At 53.0% G+C, this 19,713-nt stretch overlaps 1 protein-coding gene across 14 annotated transcripts in view; it reads left to right on the top strand.

The window, feature by feature from the left end:
- Positions 1-1,938: 1,938 nt before the first annotated feature.
- Positions 1,939-19,713, top strand: part of NFATC2 (nuclear factor of activated T cells 2) — a 163,269-nt gene continuing 145,494 nt past the window's right edge. For 4 of the 14 annotated variants that reach the window (XM_085002533.1, XM_085002535.1, XM_085002529.1 and 1 more), the window contains exon 1: positions 1,939-1,982. Coding sequence is in view for 4 of the 14 variants with exons in the window: in XM_005673012.4 (XP_005673069.1) it covers positions 18,832-18,961 (130 nt within the window). In the remaining 10 variants the exon portion in view is untranslated. 14 annotated transcript variants of the gene reach the window in all.

Genomic DNA, 19,713 nt, shown 5'->3' with positions numbered 1-19,713 from the left:
AGACTTCCCTGGTTTTAAAACTGAAAGTCTTGTGTCCTAGGAACCACCTCAATGCCAGGCAGACCAGGATGCTGGGTCACCCTGTTCTTGCCTCAGATGATGGGGTACAGAGGGATGGGGCTTGTCTGAGGGGATGGGGCTGCCTCTGCAGGGTTCCCTGAAAAGAATCTCTTCCAGGGCCTTCTAGGCTACACTCCAGTATTTGCCAAGGAAACCAACAGGCAAACCATCTGGTTTTTTGTTTTTGTTTTTGTTTGGCTTTTTAGGGCCACACCTGTGGCATACGGAGATTCCCAGGCTAAGGGTTGAATCAGAGCTACAGGTGCCCACCTACGCCACAGACACAGCAACACAGGATCCGAGCTGTAGCTGCAACCCACACCACAGCTCACGGCAATGCCAGATCCTTAACCCACTGAGCGAGGCCAGGGATCGAACCCACCACCTTGTGGTTCCTAGTTGGATTCCTTTCCTCTGTGCCACAACGGGAACTGCAAGCCACCCACTTTCTCTGTGCCTCCATTTCCCCTTTGGAAAGGGGGAGAGAGGGATTCCCCGCTTGTGAGGCAGCTGCTGGGAGTTCAAGGTAAGGCCGCACAAGGCTGGGAGCACAGGAGGTGGGCAGATGGGGCTGCTCTTGCAGGGAGAGCATTACTCAGGCTGGAAGCCACCCTGGCTGAGGCAGGCTTTGGGGCGCGATGGGTGGGCGAAGCCTGGGTGGGGATGGAGGGCTTTTCCAGTTACTGGGACGACGTCTGCAGCAGGACTGGTCATGTCTGAGAGCCCCGAGAGGCGCTTGTGGGCCAGGGCGTGGAACACCGAGTGGTCCCGCAGACGGAGCCAGCGCCTCTCAATGCCTCTTAAAGTTCAAGTCTGTCTGTAAAAAGGGGGGAGGGGCCGCTGAGTCACCAGCCTTGGTGCTCCCCGCAGTTTTATCAGAGCCCACAACGGTATCTGAAATGGCTCTTTTCAAAGCTGGCTTCAGCTGCGGGCCCCTAATTTCCCACCCCGCAGGCAGGTGAAGAGGCAGAACCAGGCTAGGTTCAGAAAGAGCGGTGTGACAGCAGCACCTCTCCCCCTCCCCACTGGCCTTCCCGGGTCCGGGGCCCACCAACGGCAGCCATGCGTGGCATCCCACCGACCTTCTTCTGGAGACCGTGCAAAGTTCATGACATCCCTTGCCTTTATTTTCCTGTTTATTCAGAACATGTGTAAACACATGGGTTGCCTGGTTTCGGCGTCTCTTTGGCCATTTCATTATTGCTGGAGCCTCTGAGCATCACTGGAAACCTTGGGTTTTCTAAATGAATCTAAAAATAGACTTCTTTGAAAAAAAAATCTTGGAGAGTTGACACAAGGCACCGTTATTTATTTCTTTTCCCTCCTACCCCGCCCCCCCCCCATCAGCCCAGAGCACAGAAAAAATCTGGGCAGCCAGAAGTCTCGAGGGACTGGGAAGAGCCCCTGGGTTGGTGTCCAGGGGTCCCGACCACCTGGGGTGTTGGTTTGAGCCCTGGGCGACTTTCTCTGGGAGATCCCCGCTGGGGAAACGGGGGGCTCGGGTGCCTCGCGCAGGATTTCTGCGAAGCTGCAGCGGGAAAGGGAAGGCGGTGGCTGGGGCAATCCTTGCAAACCGCCGCCTGGAGCTCCTGCAAGGCCGACTTGGACACTCCCACGCCCCCACCCCCTTCTCCTCGCCGTCGCCCGCATCGCTCCCTCTCCCTGACTTTTCTCCCAAACAATCAGGGACTTGTGCTGGCGGCTGAGGGAGCCACGGAGCTGGCTGGCCGCGGAGGAGGCGACGTCATGGATTCCTGAGTGTGAAGTTTGCAGGAAAGCCCTTAGTTTTGGAGATGGACGGGATCCAGTGGTTTCCATGGCGCTGGATAAACAGGAGGAAACAGTGAGGGAATCCCGTTATTTTACTGCATTGAAAGCCTATAAACACGGAGCGCGGGGAAGGAAGTCGCGTTCCCTCTCGAGTAAGCCCGAGCGCCGAGCCGCGCCGACTCCGCCGCGCCGGGAGCCGGGAGCCGGGAGGCGGGAGGCGCGCAGCTCCCGGGCCGCTCGCAGGCTCCTCGGCCAGGGCAGCCCCGCGAGCATGCTTTAGAGAGGACGGCGCCCCCTTGGCTCGTGGTCTACCCAAACAGACCCCTCTCACCCCGCGCACCGAGCCCCCGTCCCCTCCAGATGCAGAGAGAGGCTGCGTTCAGACTGGGGCACTGCCAGCCCCTCCGCATCATGGGGTCTGTGGACCAAGGTAACTGACTCGCCCTCTATTCCGGCCGCTTCCTCCTCCCGCCTCCCAGCCCTTTCCCTTCTGCTCTTTCCCGGGCAGCGCTTCCAGCTCCTGGCTGAGGTCGCGGGGAGGCCCGGGGACTCCGGTGTCCTAGGGCGCACAGGTAGCGTGGCCGGGAGGAGAGCGCCCTCGCCCTGGCCGAGGAGGGGAGATGGGGAAGCCAACTCCAGACCACTTCGCGCGGGGGCGGTGGAGTGGCCCCGGGCGGGATTCCCCAGGCCAGTCTGTCGTAAGGACTGTCTCCTCCATGGGACACCGGGAGGGATTCTCGCTGCTCACCAGGGGCTGCTTAACCATTTCGGCGCTCGGCTTTTGACAGCAGATGCGGTTCCGCGGTATTAGTGTTGTCGTTATCACCCCCCTCCTCATTATTGTCATTATTTCGCTTTTTTCCCCTTTTTTTCTTTTAGGAGAACAGGCTTGGCATTTTACTAGCTAGTACATCTAGTAAGGAAGAGTTTGCTTTTTAGCAGTTACAGCAGCAGCTGCTCTGGGACATTTAAGCAATTTTCTTTCCCCCCCTTTTTTTTGATGTGCCTGATGGATACAGTCCTCCAGCTCCCCCTTTAAAGTGCAATGTACCATCAGTTTGTTTGCGGTCTGATTACACTCTGCTTGCCGCGTTTCTGTCTCTTTCCCCTCCTCTAGAGTTAGTCCTGGAGTCGTACTGCTTGGATCTTTCGGGAGGGGCTTAACATATACGGATATGATATGAAAATATCCCATCTGGTTGGGATTGCGGAGGGGTTTCGGCTGGAGACTAATGAATCGGACTTGAAACGTGGAAAGCAGGCGGTGTGATGTGTTTTTCAGAGGCCAGCCCGTTTGACTAGTGGGGGGCACTGCCCAGAGGGCAGGGCTGCAAGAGTTAAATGAAATAAATATGCGTAGGAGGAGTTAGCCTCGTGTCATAAAATCAGAGTTGAATGTAGGTTTTGTGCTCTGCGTGGCTGATTAAAGTTCTAGGGGGGAAGAAATGACAATTTCAGTAAATAAACCTGAGGGGCTTTTTTTTTGAAAATCGGCGTGGGGCCAGATGCCTCGGGTTAGGTAAATGGTGTGCTTTGCCACAGCGGACCTCAATGACATGTATTTTTAGCTGAGTTGCACTTTTGAAAGCAAGACCCTGCCAGCACTTTGAACATTTTAACTGGTACCAGTTTATCCTGTCCTCTGCTAGTGGTCAAGCCTATGACATAATGGCCAAGAAACATTACTAATACCACCTCGTCTGTAAAAGTGATACTCGGAGACAGGCGACAGATATATTAAGGACGCGAACTGGTTTTTACTGTCGTATATACTGAAACACGGTGTCGGATGTTTGGAGGTAGGGGCGGGGGCACGGACTAATGCCAAATTTGGGTCTATTAGTTACGAGAGAGGGAGCTGGGAAGAGAAGCTGGGCTTCTGTTTTACTGTGTGGCCTCACACAGTCCTCACATTTCACTGAGGCGGCTACACCTCTGCGCCAGGTGTGTGAGCTGGGTCCTCTCTCAAGGTTTTGAAGTGTGTGGATTCTGGGTGTGCGCATGCATCGCCCAGCCGCCCGCAGCCCACTCTCATGTGTGCAGGGGGTGTGAGGACGTGCGTGCCAGCGAGTGTGTGTACACATGTGGGAGACAGGGCACCGCATTGTTCCCGGCGAACGACATTTGGCACGCCGCGGCCCCTGGGCGCGCAGAATGCAATTCCAGGCATCAAAGGCAGCTGGCATGAGAGGCGCTTCGACCGTGCCCTGCACAGGGGTCTCCAGAGGAAACCCCGAATGCCCCTTTAACTCAAACACTGCCACAAGCACAGGGACAGATCTGAGGGTACACGCGGATGGGTGGGGTCATTAAATAGGGAATAGAAATATTTGCCTGGTAAGAAGATACTGACCTTGCTGTGCAGTTGTGGGTCGAGGCCCTGGGAAAAACAAATGATCCGAAAGAGGTGTGTTCAGTTTTAGCTGAAATGGGGTGATGGAAAGTATTTCAGGAATAAACAAACCCAGGGTGAGCTCTGCTCACTCCCGGACCCAAACCCCCTGCCTTGTGCCTGGGTTAGAATTTCTGCTTGGCATGCATGGCAGCTGTGTGATCTTGGGCAAGGGACTTAACCTCTCTGTGCCTCAGTTTCCACATCTATAAAATGGAGCCAATACTAGTGTCTCCCTTCCAGTAAGTTGTGCGATTCGGTGGGATAGCACCTGAATCAGTGGGATCGTAGGCGCTGCTGTGCTTATAATCAATGCTTGATAAACATTAGCTGCAGTGCCTATTAGAGAAGCAAACAGTAACTTATGTTGCTATAGAACCTGCGTTTCAGGGCAAAAATTCTTTGAAGAGAGGCAGTACTTTCAGCCTCTCAAGGTACTTTGTGACTTGCTAGAGCTTCACAGGGACACAGGTTGGGCTAAAATTATGGCTTGTGAGGCCTTCATTTCCTGATCTGTGAAAGGGAATAATAGCAGTGCTGACCTCACAGGGGTGTCTGAGCATCGTATGAAATCATGCACATAAAACACTTACTCTGTGCTTTATATGCACTTAACATACATTACATGTTATTATTTTCTGACAGTGGAGGACAATGACAGCCAGTTTCACCTGTGGTCACACCATAAGTGCCTAGCACAACACCTAGCACCTGGGGAACGTGCTCTTGCCGTCCTCGGTGGGCCCGGGGGGGGAAGGGGGGGCGGCAGGTGAGCAGACCTATTAGGAGCATTGACTGCAAGGGGCAGGGCCAAGTGCTTTCTAGGTATTAAGACTTAATAGGTTTAAAAATTTTATTTTTAATTTTTCCTACTGTGTAGCATGGTGACCCAGTTACACATACATATATACATTCTTTTTCTTACATTATCAGGCTCTATCATAAGTGACCAGACATAGTTCCCAGGGCTACACAGCAGGACCTCATTGCTAATTCATTCCAAAGGCAACAGTCTGCATCTATTAATCCCACGCTCCCAAACCATCCCACTCCCTCCCCCTTGGCAACCACAAGTCTATTCTTCAAGTCCACGATTTTCTTTTCTGTGGAAAGATCTATTTGTGCTGTATATTAGATTCCAGATATAAGTGATATCATGTGGTATTTGTCTTTCTCTTTCTGACTTTACTCAGTATGAGAGTCTCTAGTTCCATCTATGTTGCTGCAAATGGCATTATTTTGTTCTTTTTTATGGCTGAGTAGTATTCCATTGTGTATATATACCACATCTTCCAAATCCAATCATCTGTTGATGGCCATTTGGGTTGTTTCCATGTCTTGGCTATTGTGAATAGTGCTGCAATGAACATGCGGGTACATGTGTCTTTTTTAAGGAAAGTTTTGACTTAATCAGGAAGTTCCTGTTGTGATGGAGGCTGTAATTCAAACCCAGGCTCTTGACCGTATGCTCTGTTGGCCCTGGAACTTACTAATATTATTGTAATTTTTTCATCACACCATTTGACAGGTGAGGAAACTGAGGCAGATCTTGTCCTGGGCTCTTGCCAGTTCCACGTTGTTCCTTAACCTACCCTGGAGGAGAAAGAGAGAGAGGGGTAGGAGGGTGGAAGGGTTTAAGCGTCACTGTTAGAGGCCGGAGACTGAGGCAGCAGCTGCTTCATCCCGAGTGGAGGTTGAGTCAAGGGAGGACGCCTCCCTGGCCTCAGGGAGACCAAAGCACGGGGTTGCCGCTTCTGCCAGAGGAAGACAAGACCCCCCAGGCGGCCAGGAGTGCCAAAGCCAGCACTGCTTTCTGTCCGCACAGAGCTGAGTACCCCCCTGGCTCCCCAGACAGCCCCTCCTCCAGAAAGTCCTCCTGGTCTCTCCCTCTATTCCCAGGACTTCCGAGAGAGTCACCCATGCTCCCAGATGCTCCTCTGCCTTCATTAAGAACTTTACTAGCCAGATTGTAAGCCCCCCGAGAACAGAAGCGGGTCTCCTGTGTCTGGGACTCTCAGGGAACCCTGGGTGACATTTCTACACCCAGGATGTCCAGAGCTTGAGATCTGAGCCAGGGGTTCATGTCTTGGCTCTGCCACCTGCTGGCTGCATGACCTCGTGCCAGTACCTTCCCTCCTGCCTCGGTTTCCCCACATGTTAAGAAGTGACAGTGTGTTTGTCTGGAGTATCTGTTAATAGATTTAACAACTGAGATATCAACCAATCAGAACAACCAGAGCAGGGTCCCCAGGGACTCCCCTGCCAGGCCAGGCTTTAACCCTTTATTTGCTGAATTGTGGGGGAGGTCCCACCCAAGGCAGCAAAGGGGGCGAATGACAGCAAATCACTTACCAGTCCTTGGAGAGTTTCGATCTTTTCCTAAACAATACGAAGCTCAAAGTACCCACATAATTAATAACTGCCATTATTATTAGGGTACAATGCGTTAGTTCAATATTTAACCTCCCCCCGCCCCCGCCGCCATCATTCAACCTAAACCAATCACCAAATGCTTCCCCACACAGCCTCTCACTGGCTGGCTCTCACTCACGACACGAGTGAGTGACTGATTTCACATCTGGCCTGGAAGAAGCGGGGCAGTTTCCTCTTTTTGCTCCTTTGCTGGACAGGGAATCGGGGACTCGGACCACCCAGACTGGGTTGGAGGCGTCCTCTGAGTTCCCTGGGCCTCCACCCTCTGCTTGCTACATCCCGTCTTGTGCTCATCACACTGGTGGCCATTGTCCAGGCTGTGTCTGTGTCCTCCTCCAGACCTGAACTCCGGCCACCAGAAACCACAACTGTCCAGTTCGCCTCTGTGGCTCCAGTGCCTGGAACAGAGCCTGGTACATAGAAGGTGCTTGGTCCTTTTTTTGTTAAATGGTTGGAGGAATGAACAAAAGAATGAATGATGCACAGTAGGGGTGATGCTGCCTGTTACGGCCACAGAATTAAGACTTCAACTCCAAGGCATGGTGCCATCTTTCTGGGTCCTTCACTCCTGCCTCCTTTTGACAATGACAGTGGTTTTGACTTCCAGGTTTTCCCACCAAGGGCTGGGGACCCAAGCAGGCTTCCTCCTGGGTCATCCAACAGTCACACGCTTTCATGTCGTTGTCTGGAAGGAATCAGCCCTCAGCAGCAACTACGGCCAACAGTGATGACCATGACAGCAGCAACCACTTATCGAGTGCCACCTCTGTGCCAGGCGCCATCCCCAGGGTTTCCCATGGGTCTCCTCCTTAGTCCTCAGCCAGCCAGTGACTACCCAGTGTTGCACAGGGAGGGGCAGCCAGTGTCCCAGGGTCATATCGCTCAATGGGAAGCTTGGAACCCATGCCATGCTGCCATGTGGCTCCCTGGTAGGCTGGATAATCATAGCAAGAGCACCATCTGTTTTTCCTGCCAGACCCAGCCCGCAGGGCCAAGAACTCTACAGGTATTTATTTTACTGAATTCTCACGAAATAACCTCAGAATACGCTGAAGATGATCCTCCCGTTTAGAGAGGAAGAAACCAAGGTGAAGCACGATCAAGGTACCGCTAGAGGACCGAGCTGATGCCGAAAGCTTGGCATTTGAGGGCAGTATGGTCCTGTCCCTTCTGCTTCCCGCAGCAGGACCAGCTGCTTGGATGGGGAGCTAGAGATGGGCCATAGTCCCTCCGGAGCCAGCCCTCCACAGTCTGCGGTGGGGGGTCTCTCTCTCTCTTCTATGCTTTTCTGGGCCACCCAGGAGCTTCTTTAATTAATTCATGAATTATTTTTTATTTTTTATGGCCATACCTGCAGCACATGGAATTTCCTGGGCCAGGGGTTGAACCTGAGCGGCAGCTTGACCTACGCCGTAGCTATGGCAACGCTGGATATTTAACCCACCACCCTGGAGCAGGGGATCAAACCTGTGCCTCTGCTGTGATCTGAGCCGCTGCGGTCGGATTCTCAACCCATTGTGCCACAGCAGAAACTCCCACCCAGGAGCTTCTGGTGGCCTCTCTCCCCTCCTTTTCCCAGTGGGACCTGCCAAGAGGGACCCATTTTCTTAAAGCCTCTCTGAGTGGCCAACACCCAGCTGGGTGCTCATTTGGCCTGATGATCCAGCGCTTCCATTTCGTGCGCTGCCTCTGCTCTTGGGGCTGGGTCCACACCTGTCGGCTTGCACCCCGGCACCGCTCCCTCCTCCCTCCACCTTGGCTCTGCCAGTCTTCCCACCTGGGGTCCCTGCTCCCCCTGTTTCACATCTTTCCACAAGGCCCAGCTCACTCCCATCCCCTGTTAGAAGCCTCTTTGACCATTTAATTCATTTTCTTCATGTTAGAGCATCTTTTGTACCAAAGGGCCCGGAGAAAGGGACCAAGACCGACCAGCGGCTCAACTCAGCCAACACCCAGCGAGCCGAGCAGGAGTGTCCAAGATAACGCAGGGGCTGTGACGGGCTCGGGACCCAAAGAGGCGAACAGGGTGGCAAGTGACTCGCTGCATACGTGTGTGGTGCGTGGGTGTACAAGCTTCCTGTGGCTGCCATCACAAGTCACCACAAACCGGGCGGCCTGAAACGACAGGGATCTGTCCTCTTACAGTTTCAGAGACTGAACGTGTGAAATCAGGGTGTCGGCAGGGCCTGCTCTCTCTCTCTCTCTCTCTCTCTCTCTCTCTCTCTCTCTCTCTAGGGTAGGCCCCTTCCCCGGCGCTTTTAGCTCCTGGGGCTCCTGGGGCTCCCTGCGCTCCGTCCCTGGGCTCCCGGCTGCCCTCCTCTCTCCTCCTCTGTCGTCACACGGCCTCTTCCTGGGTGTCTGTGTGTTCTCGCCTCTTCTCATAAGGACGCCAGTCCTCAGATCAGAGCCTTTAGCACTAAGAGCTGCACGTGACCTTGATCACATCAGCAAGGGCCCTGCGGCCTGAGATCAGGACTTGAGCATGTTCTGGGCGGGGGACGTCATTCCACCCACAGCGGCGGGGGTTGCTAACTCGTGGTCCCTTCCTCTCTAAAGAGATGCCCTGCTCATGGTCTCTGAGCGCAGAGGGATCTGCCCGGAGAAGCGCCGCAGGCAGACGCCACCGGGAGTGCAAAGCCCTGAGGAGAGACGTGTGCTTGGCACCTTCCGTGACCAGCAAGACCAGTGTGGCTGGAACAGAAGTGGGGAGAGCGGAGGAGGAGAGGAGACAGAGCAGGGAAACAGGCCGGGGGCAGGGTGACCCGGCTCTGGTGGGCAGTTGGAAGCGTGTGCTCGTGGTAACGGGGAGACTTTGGGGAGAGGGTGTGAGCTCTTCATCTCTCCCTGGGATCTTACTGACCACTGTGGCCTCTAGCCAGGAAGAGGGGCTGCTTAGACCCCGGTGGGAGGCTGCTGCAGGGGCCTGTGTCGGGAGGAGCAGGTGGGAGAAGTTGGTACTTCCCTGTCGTGGTGCCTTCTCCTCGTTGGTTCTCAAACTGCGTTCCCAGAGTCCTGGGCTTCTACAGGGATGGTCCCTGTTTGGGGCACCCCCTGGGTAGATGCCATTCACTTCGTGAAGAATATGAACCCTTTCAGATGTGTCTTCCTCTTAGCCCGGCCTGGACCCCCGCGTCAGCGCCTCCTCCCCTCTCTGCTATCACCGGGAGTCATAAGACTTTTCTCAGCGTTTCATCTTGGTCCAAAAATGTCCCTTAGCGCATCCACCCTTAGCCAATAACCCAGGAGCAGGGTGACTCAGTAATGAGTATCAGACTTGCCGTGGGACAAAACCACTTCCGTGGCGGTATGTGCGACTTCAAAAGTAACATCACAACCTACCCCCTGCCTTAGTTTCTTCAACTGAACCGTGGGGGTGATAGTGACCGTGACACATGGCAGTGCTTGGAGCTTTCAAGATCGTGGCCAGGGCGCTCTCCGTGTCTGTGAGGCAGTCGGTTCCCGTTAGCTGCCATTTCCCTCTTACTTTACGGTATTAAATTCAAGTTAGTACTTTCCTTCAGCCAACTCACCGCCAAGCGTCCTTCCTGATTGGGATAAATCCATTTTCTCCCAAATCTTTGGGGCCTTTTCTGGATGACCTAGTTCAGTCACTCAACCAATGAGTTCAGGGGTGTCTGTGGGGGATCTGCTCATGCCAGGTATGGGAGGTGGTAGGGAGAACACCCGAGATACATAAGAAATGGAGTTCCTGCTGTGGCGCAACGGGATCGGCAGTGTCTTGGGAGAACTGGGTGGCAGGTTTGATCTCCAGCCTGGCACAGTGGGTGAAGGATCCAGCGTTGCCACAGCTGCAGCTTAGGTCATGACTGTGGCTCAGCTCTGACCCCTGGCCCAGGAACTCCATAGGCTGCAGGGTGGCCCCAAATGAAAAAATGAAACAAAACAAAAACATAAGGAATGCTCACTTGCATTTGAAAGCCAGATACAGATTTTCTTTTCCCCTTGTGGCAAGTCAGATAAAGGGACACAATCACGGAGTTCCCATTGGCTCAGTGCATTAAGAACCCGATCAGTATCCATGAGGACGTGGGTTTGATCCCTGGCCTCGCTCAGTGGCTTAAGGATCTGGCATTGCTGCAAGTGGCAGTGTAGGTCACAGACATGGCTCAGATCTGGCGCTGCTGTGGCTGTGGTGTAGGCGGGCCACTGCAGCTCTGATTCAACCCCTAGCCTGGGAACTTCCATATAACGTGGGTGCAGCTGTAAAAAGAAAAAAAAGAGAGAGAAAAAACAATCAGGTGTGAAGCCATTCACATGCAAAATAACTAGAAGTTTTGATGAAGTCTAGTGATTTTTTTGACTGAGGAATGGTGGGGGCGGGAGAGCGGGCAAGAGCAGATGCCCTGTGCTTGGTGCGGGGTAGGGGGCGGTGGGAGGTGGGAAGCCCCGGGATGTGGTCCAGCTGGAGGGAGGCTGGAGGTGCGTGGCTGTGAGATCCTTGAAGCCAGCTTCCTTGTCCGCATCACTCGTCATCCCCAAAGATGATGACACGGACGCAGATGTTGGAGCCTGCGGAACACAGCAGGGGAGAGGATGGAGTTGAGGCTCAGGATCCTGGGGGTGTGACCCTTTAGGAAGACAACTTGGGTGACGCAGGGCGACCGTGGAGGGAGGGAAATGGTGGATGGTTGAGAAATAGTCGTGGGGTTGGGCAAAGACTAACCCACGCTCCATCCCCTAACCAACCAGCCCTCTGCTGCCTGCCGTGAAGGCTCTGATTCAGTAGAAGATGAAGCTCCCCTGGCAGAGGGACGGTGGCACCTCCTGCTTAATTAAAGGCAAGGACGGTAGTTTAGGGCTGGGTGAGTGTGCTGACCGTGCTTTCCCATTAAATGTCAGTTCCACAAGGCGGAGGGGAATGTGCTATGAAGCAAGGGATGAAGAGGACCAGCAAAGCCAGGACAAAGTAGGTGAGCAGGGACCGGGGAGGAGTCAGGAGCCTGGGACCAGGGTCTGGAGCTCGGGTGCTCAGGGGGATGGATTCGGACAACTGGGTGGGGCTGGTGGTGACCTGGCAACGGGATCGTTTGGAGGAAGAAGCCCCTATGCAGCTCCAGCTGGCGAGTCCATGTGGGGATCTGAGCCCACAGTGGCCTGATCTTCCCATTTGGGGGAGACATTGGCAACCTGGATTTTTCTATGAAACTTCCCAACTAAAAAATGGTAGTTTAGGTTAAAAAAAAATTATGGGCCAGGCCAAACATAATATGCCTGCAGGATGGGCTTGACCAAGCCGCTGCAGACCTGCGGCTGCAGCTGCTGTCAGATGGGGCGTCTTTCTACCACCCACACCTTGATTTGGGTTCTGGCTTTTGGTAGATCCCTGCTTTCCTAGAGCTTGTCCCTTCAGTGCCCGCCAAGAGGGGCACCGATTTCAACAGACTGCCTTTGGCTGCAACCTCCATCCTGGAAAATAATTTTCTCAGAGCTGGGGAGACCTGTTCAGGCTTTAAAAGGTGAGGTCGATCGTAGATTAGTGTGAAAGTCACGTTTGAAACTGTCTTGCTGTTTTTCCAATTCATAAGGAGCTCATTCCTGAAAGATGGTTTTGGGGGGAGGCAACACGCAAGGGAGGGGCCCCAAAACGCAACAATCAAAATGAGTAATATTTCCTGTAATATTTTAGAAATCAAAATTGATGCAAAAAATCCACAATAAAAAGTAGAAATAAAAATTTTAAATAAAGACAGGATTGCTAGTATTCATTTTTCCTTTGTCCTCAGGGTCCTGTATGGCTCTCCACGGTGCTGTTACTGGTCCTGTCTTTATTCAAATTGTAGTGGTTTGCTCACCGTGGATTATTTTTCATTTATTTTGGTTTTTAAAAAACATTTCATGAAAACATTATATATATAGATATATATTTTTTTCGGTTGCACCCTCAGAATATGGAAGTTCCTGGGCCAGGGAATCCAAGCTGCAGATGCAAGCCACACCACAGCTGTGGCAACAGCAGATCCTTAACCTGCTGTGCCTTTGCAGGAATTCCAAAAATAGTAAATAGATTTAGTTACTGAGTTTTTGGTGCTCTCTTGAATTTTGCCTCACTTGGCTCACTCTGGTTCCAGCCCCAGTGGAGTCAAATGCACCCATCTGTAAATTAAAATATTAACATCTAGGGTGATAATCCCAGGATGTGCTTAAATTAAGGGGAGATGGGGTCTGGACTCTGGTAAAGAATGCTCCTACTTTCTGGATTAGATTTAAACACATTTTATGGTCAGGCTTTTATTATGATGGGGCTTGTCAGGATGTGGAGTTGGTGATAAGAATGTGTGATTTATTTGTTACACACGGCTAACAGGGGCGGACGACATAGTTGCCGGGCCCAGTGTAAAAGGAATATTCGCAGCTCCTGGCTCAAAGATTATTAAGAATTTTAGGGTGATGATGGCAGAGAATTAGACCCAGCGTGCGGTCCTCTGAGAGGGAGACGCTGTGTGACTGCACGGGTTGTACCCCCGTGAAGATGGCCCCGGCTGCTACTCAGGTTAACATCTGAGCATCCTTGAACATTAGAGTTGGGACAGGGCCTCAGATAGTATCGAAGTCACTGCCCCCATTTTATCGATGGAATAACTGAGGCACAGAAAGGCCAGGTGACTTGCTTAAAGGTCACAGATTGAGTTAGAAGAAGCACTCGGATTGGATCCTGGGCTCCCCCTGGTTCTTTGACTTTCCTTATCGTGCTGCAGATTCACCCCTACCTGGGCCAAACAATGAGGTCTTCCTGTCTGTGGGGGCCACTGACTCTCATGAAGGTCGTCTTGGAAGAGGGGGGCAGTGGTTGGATTCAAATCCACCAGTTTTGTTATAATGACCCCAAGAACATAGTTCCTGTAACAACATTTTCTAGACGTCATTTTTTTTCCTTTTCTCTTAAAAAAAAAAAAATGTACAGGCAGAATTTCCCTGAAGCCATTGAGTCAGATGAAATGTCGTTTACATAAAAATGATTACAGGTATTATAACCACGCTAGAGGTTGGGCCTCTGATTGTGCAAAACACCAGATTTCCAGACATTCCTGATGAGTCCCATGAAACCGAGGGAAGCAGGGACTCAGGTTTTCCCTTTGATGCAACTTCATGTTCTCAGGGATCTCTCACGTGCAGTCTTTGATGGGCACTGCTGTTTCACTCATTCCTCAGCTCCTTTTTATTTATTTTTTTGTCTTTCATGGCTGCACATATGGCTCATGGACGTTCCCAGGCTAGGGGTCAAATTGGAGCTATGGCTGCCAGCTACAGCCACACCAGATCTTTAACCCAATGAGTGAGGCCAGGGATGGAACCCACATCCTCATGGATATTAGTCGGGTTCTTAACTTACGGAGCCACAGTGGGAACTCCTCCTTTAGCTACTTTTTAATGCCAGGTACCCACCACGTGCTGGATATTCTTCAAGGATCTGGAGATACAGCCAGAGTTGCTATGTAAAAATACTGGATGTCCGGTTAACTTTGAATTCCAGAAAAAAAATGAATGAGTTTTTAATTTAAATGTGTCCCATACAGTATTGGGGACCTACTTGGGCTAAAAAAGCATGCTTGGTTGCATTTGGTTATGCTTTGAGGATAGGGCTTCCTGTATTTGCCAAGAGTTTGCAGGTGAGTGTGAGCAGAGAAGAGGAATAAAGGACTTCTTGGTTTTCAGCCAGAGAGTGGGATGAATGGGAGGGTGACACTTGAGCAGTTTTAGAGGATGAGAGAGTTTGACTTGGACACACTCACTTTGAGAAGCCTTTTGGATGCCCCGATGGAGATATGCTGGGTGGACAGCAGGTTATGCGAATCCAGATTTCAGGGGAGAACTCCAGGCTGTGATTAAAAACGAGCTTTATACCAAAAGGGGGAAATGAGGGCAGAGGTCTTCGTGGGAGGCGCCTGCCAGGAGGGGGTCTCAGGACTCAGAGCCACTTGGGGTAGGGTGGGAGGGGCCCAGAGGGAAGTTCATCTTAGATAATTATATTCACATGGACTCACGTTAGGCTGCATTTTAAGAGGAGAAGGAAAAGAGATACTTTGAGGATGGACCCAAGGATGAGCGTATGTCCGCCTTTCATATGCGTCTATGATTTCTCTCTCGACTGCCGTCACCGTTATGTCTTGCCTGGATGGCTGTGTGAACAAAGCTGCTACTTTGGTCTTTGTGCTTCAACCTCACCCCCTACAGAACCCAGAGCAACTGCTTAAAAACCCAATATGATCTTGTCATGTGCTTGCCTAATAAACTTCAATCATTCCTCATTGGTCTTAGGTCCAAAAATTCTCCAGGCCCCTCTAACCTTCCTTCCTTACCTCAAACCTTTGCTGGTCCATCCCTAAGCACCTGCCCCTCCAGTCTTTTTTCAGTTCCTCTAATACTTCCTACTTGCTCCTGCCTCAGGGCCTTTGCACATACTTTCCCAGCTGGCTGTTGGTTCTTCCCCTCACTATTCTCTGGCTAACTTCTGCTCAACTTTCTGGTCTCAGCTTAAATATCACCTCTCCAGAGAAGCCTTCCCTGAATTCCCTGTGGACATCAGGTTTCCTTGGTATAACCTCTGTTGGATTTTCTTCTTTCATTTCACTGCACTTGTCTCAGTTGGTAATGATATACTAGAGTAAATGCTTTTGAAGGCAACTGAATTCCTGGGTCAGGGTCAGACAGGACCAGCATGTGCTAGGAATTTCAAACTCTCAGTGGTCTCCCTAGCTTCCCATTGCACTCTGGTTGGAGAGAAACTAAAAGGCCTGGGCCTTTGCAAGGTGATTAGCAGCAAGGCAGAGGGAAGGTTGGCAGAGCTATACTGGCAAGGCTTCCATCTCACTCCTACCCTGCTGGTGTGGCCTCTGGATGGAGAAAGGTCATGCATTCTGCTCCTAGCCCCTGCTGCTAACAGCACAAAGTATTTATTTTGGAAATGAAAATATTCCTCTCCCCCAGGTCCCACCCTTCTAAAGCAGCCTTTAGAGAAGAAGAGCCTCCGACTTTCCTGTGCTCCAGCAGAAGCTCTGTTATGGGTCAGGGCATCGTCTGAACCTCTTCCCTTTAAAGAACTCTGCTCCTAGAAACTTTAAATATATATCCACTGTTTAGAGGAACAACTTAGGCAATTAGGATATTATTCAGAATGTCCCGAATCATTCTTGTAAGGCAGCAGTTTTTGTAGTGGTTAAATCAGTTGTAAAGTGATTTTACCTTTGTTATCTCATCTCATTAAGTATCTCAAGAGGATGTCAGTAGGGGGTAAGAACTTAGATTCTTGCCCTAAAAACTGGGTGGCCAGAGTAAGCCTCAGGGAGAAAGGCTTTTAAAGAAAAATATAAGGACCTTATGTAGGCAAGGACAATCAAATTTCTTTATCCAACTATCCGTCCATCCATCCATCTATCCATCATTCCATCCACTTTTCATCCATCCATCCGCACATCCACACATCAATTGTACACAAAGCTGTGAATGAGGCAATCATGACCGCTGCCCTAGTGGATCTCGTAGGCTAGTGGAGATCAAAATCTCTTATTGGCCAAGCCTGGGTCATTTGTTCACCTCTTTGCCAGCAGAGTGTGTGACAACTTGGTTGATAATTTTGCCAAGATCGTATCAAGCGTAGTTTCCCAAAGGAACACACTGGGGTGTCATCAGGAGAAGGGGGAGTGATCCCAGGTGGGCCCAATCAACAGACGTTCATTCGAGGAGAGGCACTGATCATTGTGGGTGGGGGGATGAGAAGAGACACATGTGGGGGACGCCAGCCTTTCTCCTCTTCTATAGCTCAAGGGCAGGCTGGTTCTTTTGTTTATCCCTGACCAAATTTGAGGGTTTGGAGTTTGAGTCCTGTCATAGGCGCTCAAGAACACCCATCTCTTTCTGGATACCTATCTGAGCTGTCTCCCCTCCTCCACCTAAATTTATCAGCCTCCCCTAAGATGCTTGTTGGATCCACCCAGTATAGGTATGTTGATGCTTAGGAAACCAAAAAGAGGGTTTGCTTACGCTCTGCCAACTAGAAAGTGCTTCCCAAGACGCTGAAAGTTCATGAGTCTTGAGCCAGACCTAGGCTCCTGGAACGGAATTTGTGTCTAAACCCCTGATTCTCACCCTGGGCTACACACTGGAAGCACTGGGCAGGTGGGGATGGTGCTCTTACAAAATAGTGCTGCTCAGGCCTCAACCATTATAACTAGTTTCTCCCAGGGCCCAGCCACTTTTTTTTTTTTTTTCTCTTAAACAGCTCTCCAGGGGAGTCTAGGTGTAGCTTGGGTTAAGACCCACTGGTCTAAGTGCAATTTGGAAAACCCTGTTTATTGCTGTGCCTCTTTGCTAACAGGATACAAGTAGGATGAGGGTAGTGACCATGTTTTGCCAATGGCTACACCCCCAAGGTTGGTAGCAGTGCCAGGTGCCTCGTAGGTGCCCAGCCAAGATTTGTGGGACGAATGATGATTGATAGCTTCGCACAAATCCCTTAATGGACCAGAGATGCCTCTCCCTGAAGAGTGCATGTCCTCCATGCTGCTGGCACTTGGGGAAGGAGTCCAGTCCCCATGTGAGGTCAAGCTGTGCTTCTCAGGGAATCTCTGAACCTCACCCACCTACGTTTCTGAGCCTGTGATTTTCAACACTCGTGGCCTTTTAGATTCATCCGAGGTCATTAAAAAAAAAAATACACTTTAGGATGTCCTTGTTCAGAGGGTTTGGATTGAAGCCTGGGCACAGATGTTCAAAAAAGTGTCCCAGGTGAACGTAATGTGCTGTAAGCATTGAAGGCCCCTGTTCTCGTCTCCCTTCTACCTCTGTGAGTCTGCTTCCTGACTTTGGCTAACTTGATCTGAGACCCCCTGGAAGTGTTTCATGGGAGCAGTAGTGGGTTCTTAGGTAGCCTTCCCCAAGGGTACCTGTTCATAATGTTCCCCTTGGGTGCTTGCTTAAAAATACGCATTTCTGAGCCTCTACTCCGGGCTTATGGACTCAGGCGCTCCAGTGAGGGTTCTGGGAATCTGCCCTTTTAACAAGCATCCGGGGATGCTTGCCACCTGCCGCCTCTCCATCGGCACTGCCCCCCTTGCTCCAGCTCCCACACATGAACTCCTGGCTTTTGCTTTCTTTGGGTTTCCGCTGCCCAAATATTCTTCCCCCAGATCTTCCCATCCGTCAGTCAGGGTTGTCCAAATGCCCCCTTCCCAGAGAGGCCCTACCTGACCACGGAAGGGACCAGAGCCTCCCCAGGCCCCAGCCTTTACCCTGTATCTCTGGTGGGTTTTCTCCTGACACTCTGCAGGGATGGTCTTGATTCCTTCTTCCCCGACCAGAACCTGAGCTTCCCAGGGCAAGTGTCTAGTCCCGTGCTAGGTCCCCGGCACCTGGCACAGGATAGTGACCAGGAAGTATAGATGTAAAGGTGGGAGGGACTCGCGCTTTTCAGCGTCTCTGTGGGTCTTTGCCAGGCCTTGGGGAATTGAGCGCAGGGCACACAGGTGACTGATGCAGGTGAAAATCATGCCAGAGCTGTGGGCGCGCAGAGGCACCTGGAGACACGGGTCCGCGATAGAAGGGAGTGGGTGCAGCCCCTCCCCCTCAGGGAAAAGAGGAAAAAGCTTGAGCTCAGCCAGTCACGGAGGGCAACACAAGTGGCGGCGGCTTTGTCCTCTAGAGCCTGGGTCCCGCAAGGGCGCAGCGCTCAACGCGAGGACAGTGGGAGCGGCGGCCTCGCCCGAGCGCCTGGCGGCGGCTGGCTGCGCGCGGTGCCCGGGCGGTGCGGCCAGGCCCAGGGGGCGGCCTCCTTCCTCCCGGGCGCCAGGCCGCCGGGGCCGCGCGCCTCTCCTCCCCTCCCTCCCTTCCTCCCTCCCTCCCTCCGCTGGTCCCCGGGTGGCGGCCCCGCCCCCGCCGGCCCGGCCGCGCTGTCCCCGCCCCCCCTCCCGGGCTGCAACAGGTGCCTCCGGAGCAGGAAGCTCGCGCCGCCGCTCTGCTCCCCGGGGCGCGTCCAGGACCCGCCGCGCCAGGCGCGCCATCCCCGGACCCGGCGTGCGTCCCCACGAGGACAGTGACCCCGCCGCTCGAGCCGCCCCTCCGCCCCGCTTCCTGCCACCGTCGCCACCCTCGGCGAGGGGCCCAGGAGAGAGCCGAGTCTGCCCTCGCCCCCGGCCCGCCGCCCTCTCGCCGCTTTGCACGCCATGGACGCCCCGGAGCCGCAGCCGGACCCCGACGGCGGGGACGCCCCGGGCCACGAGCCTGGAGGCGGTTCCCAAGACGAGTTCGACTTCTCCATCCTCTTCGATTATGACTATTTGAATCCTATCGAAGGTCGGTGGAGGCTCCCCCCGGCCTGGCCCTCGAGCCTGGGCTGGGGCTTGGGCCTGAGCAGTGGGCAGAGGGCCCTCTTTTGCTCCAGATGCCACACTTCCTGGGGGACCTGAAGAGGGGCTGCCTCTTCAGCCAGGTGGAGGGAAGGCGCGAGGCGGCAGCGACTGCAGCCACCTTTAGGGGGCGCTAGGCTCATTCCGCCCGTAGGGCGTCAGTTTCCAGTTACTTCTGCCTCAGGGTCGGTGGTAGCAAAGCAGAGGGTGGCCGGGGGTCTCTGCTGGCCTCTTGCGTGCTGCTGGGTCCTCTGAGGGCAGCGAAAGCTGTGAGTTTGCCTTTGGAGGGAGGCGGTGAGGAAGCTAAAGAATGGCGTTCGTGGGGAGGGGCCGGTGCAAAAAGAGGGCGTGTGAAGCGGCCCTCCTACCTTCGGGCACCACCGCGTGTGAGGTGTGAGCCGCGCGTGGTGGAGGACTGTGTGTTGACACTAGGAAGAGGCTGGCTGTGTCTGATGCGGGAGAGGGGTTCGACTTCAGGTCAGGCGGCTGGCCCATTTCCTCCCCGGGTTCTGCTGCCTTTGCAAATCCCCCCGACCGGCTCAGTCTGAGCTTTGTTGAGTGATCCCTTTACCCGCACGAGTCACGATGGCTGTGGGGGCTGGGGGGAGCCGGCCTGTGATGCGGGCAGCTGCAGGCTGTTCCTGTCTAAGCAGGCTGCCAGTCTGTGCCCCCTGGTGCCCTCTGCGCGGGGATTTCCCC

This window comes from Sus scrofa, chromosome 17 (genome assembly GCF_054392235.1).
Source record: "Sus scrofa isolate SSC_HxYL_T2T_F1_AM1 chromosome 17, Sscrofa_HxYL_maternal_Yorkshire_Landrace_v2.0, whole genome shotgun sequence".
Lineage (NCBI taxonomy): Eukaryota > Metazoa > Chordata > Mammalia > Artiodactyla > Suidae > Sus > Sus scrofa.
Note: the sequence above shows the minus strand (reverse complement) of the source record. Positions and strands in the feature narration are given on the sequence as shown.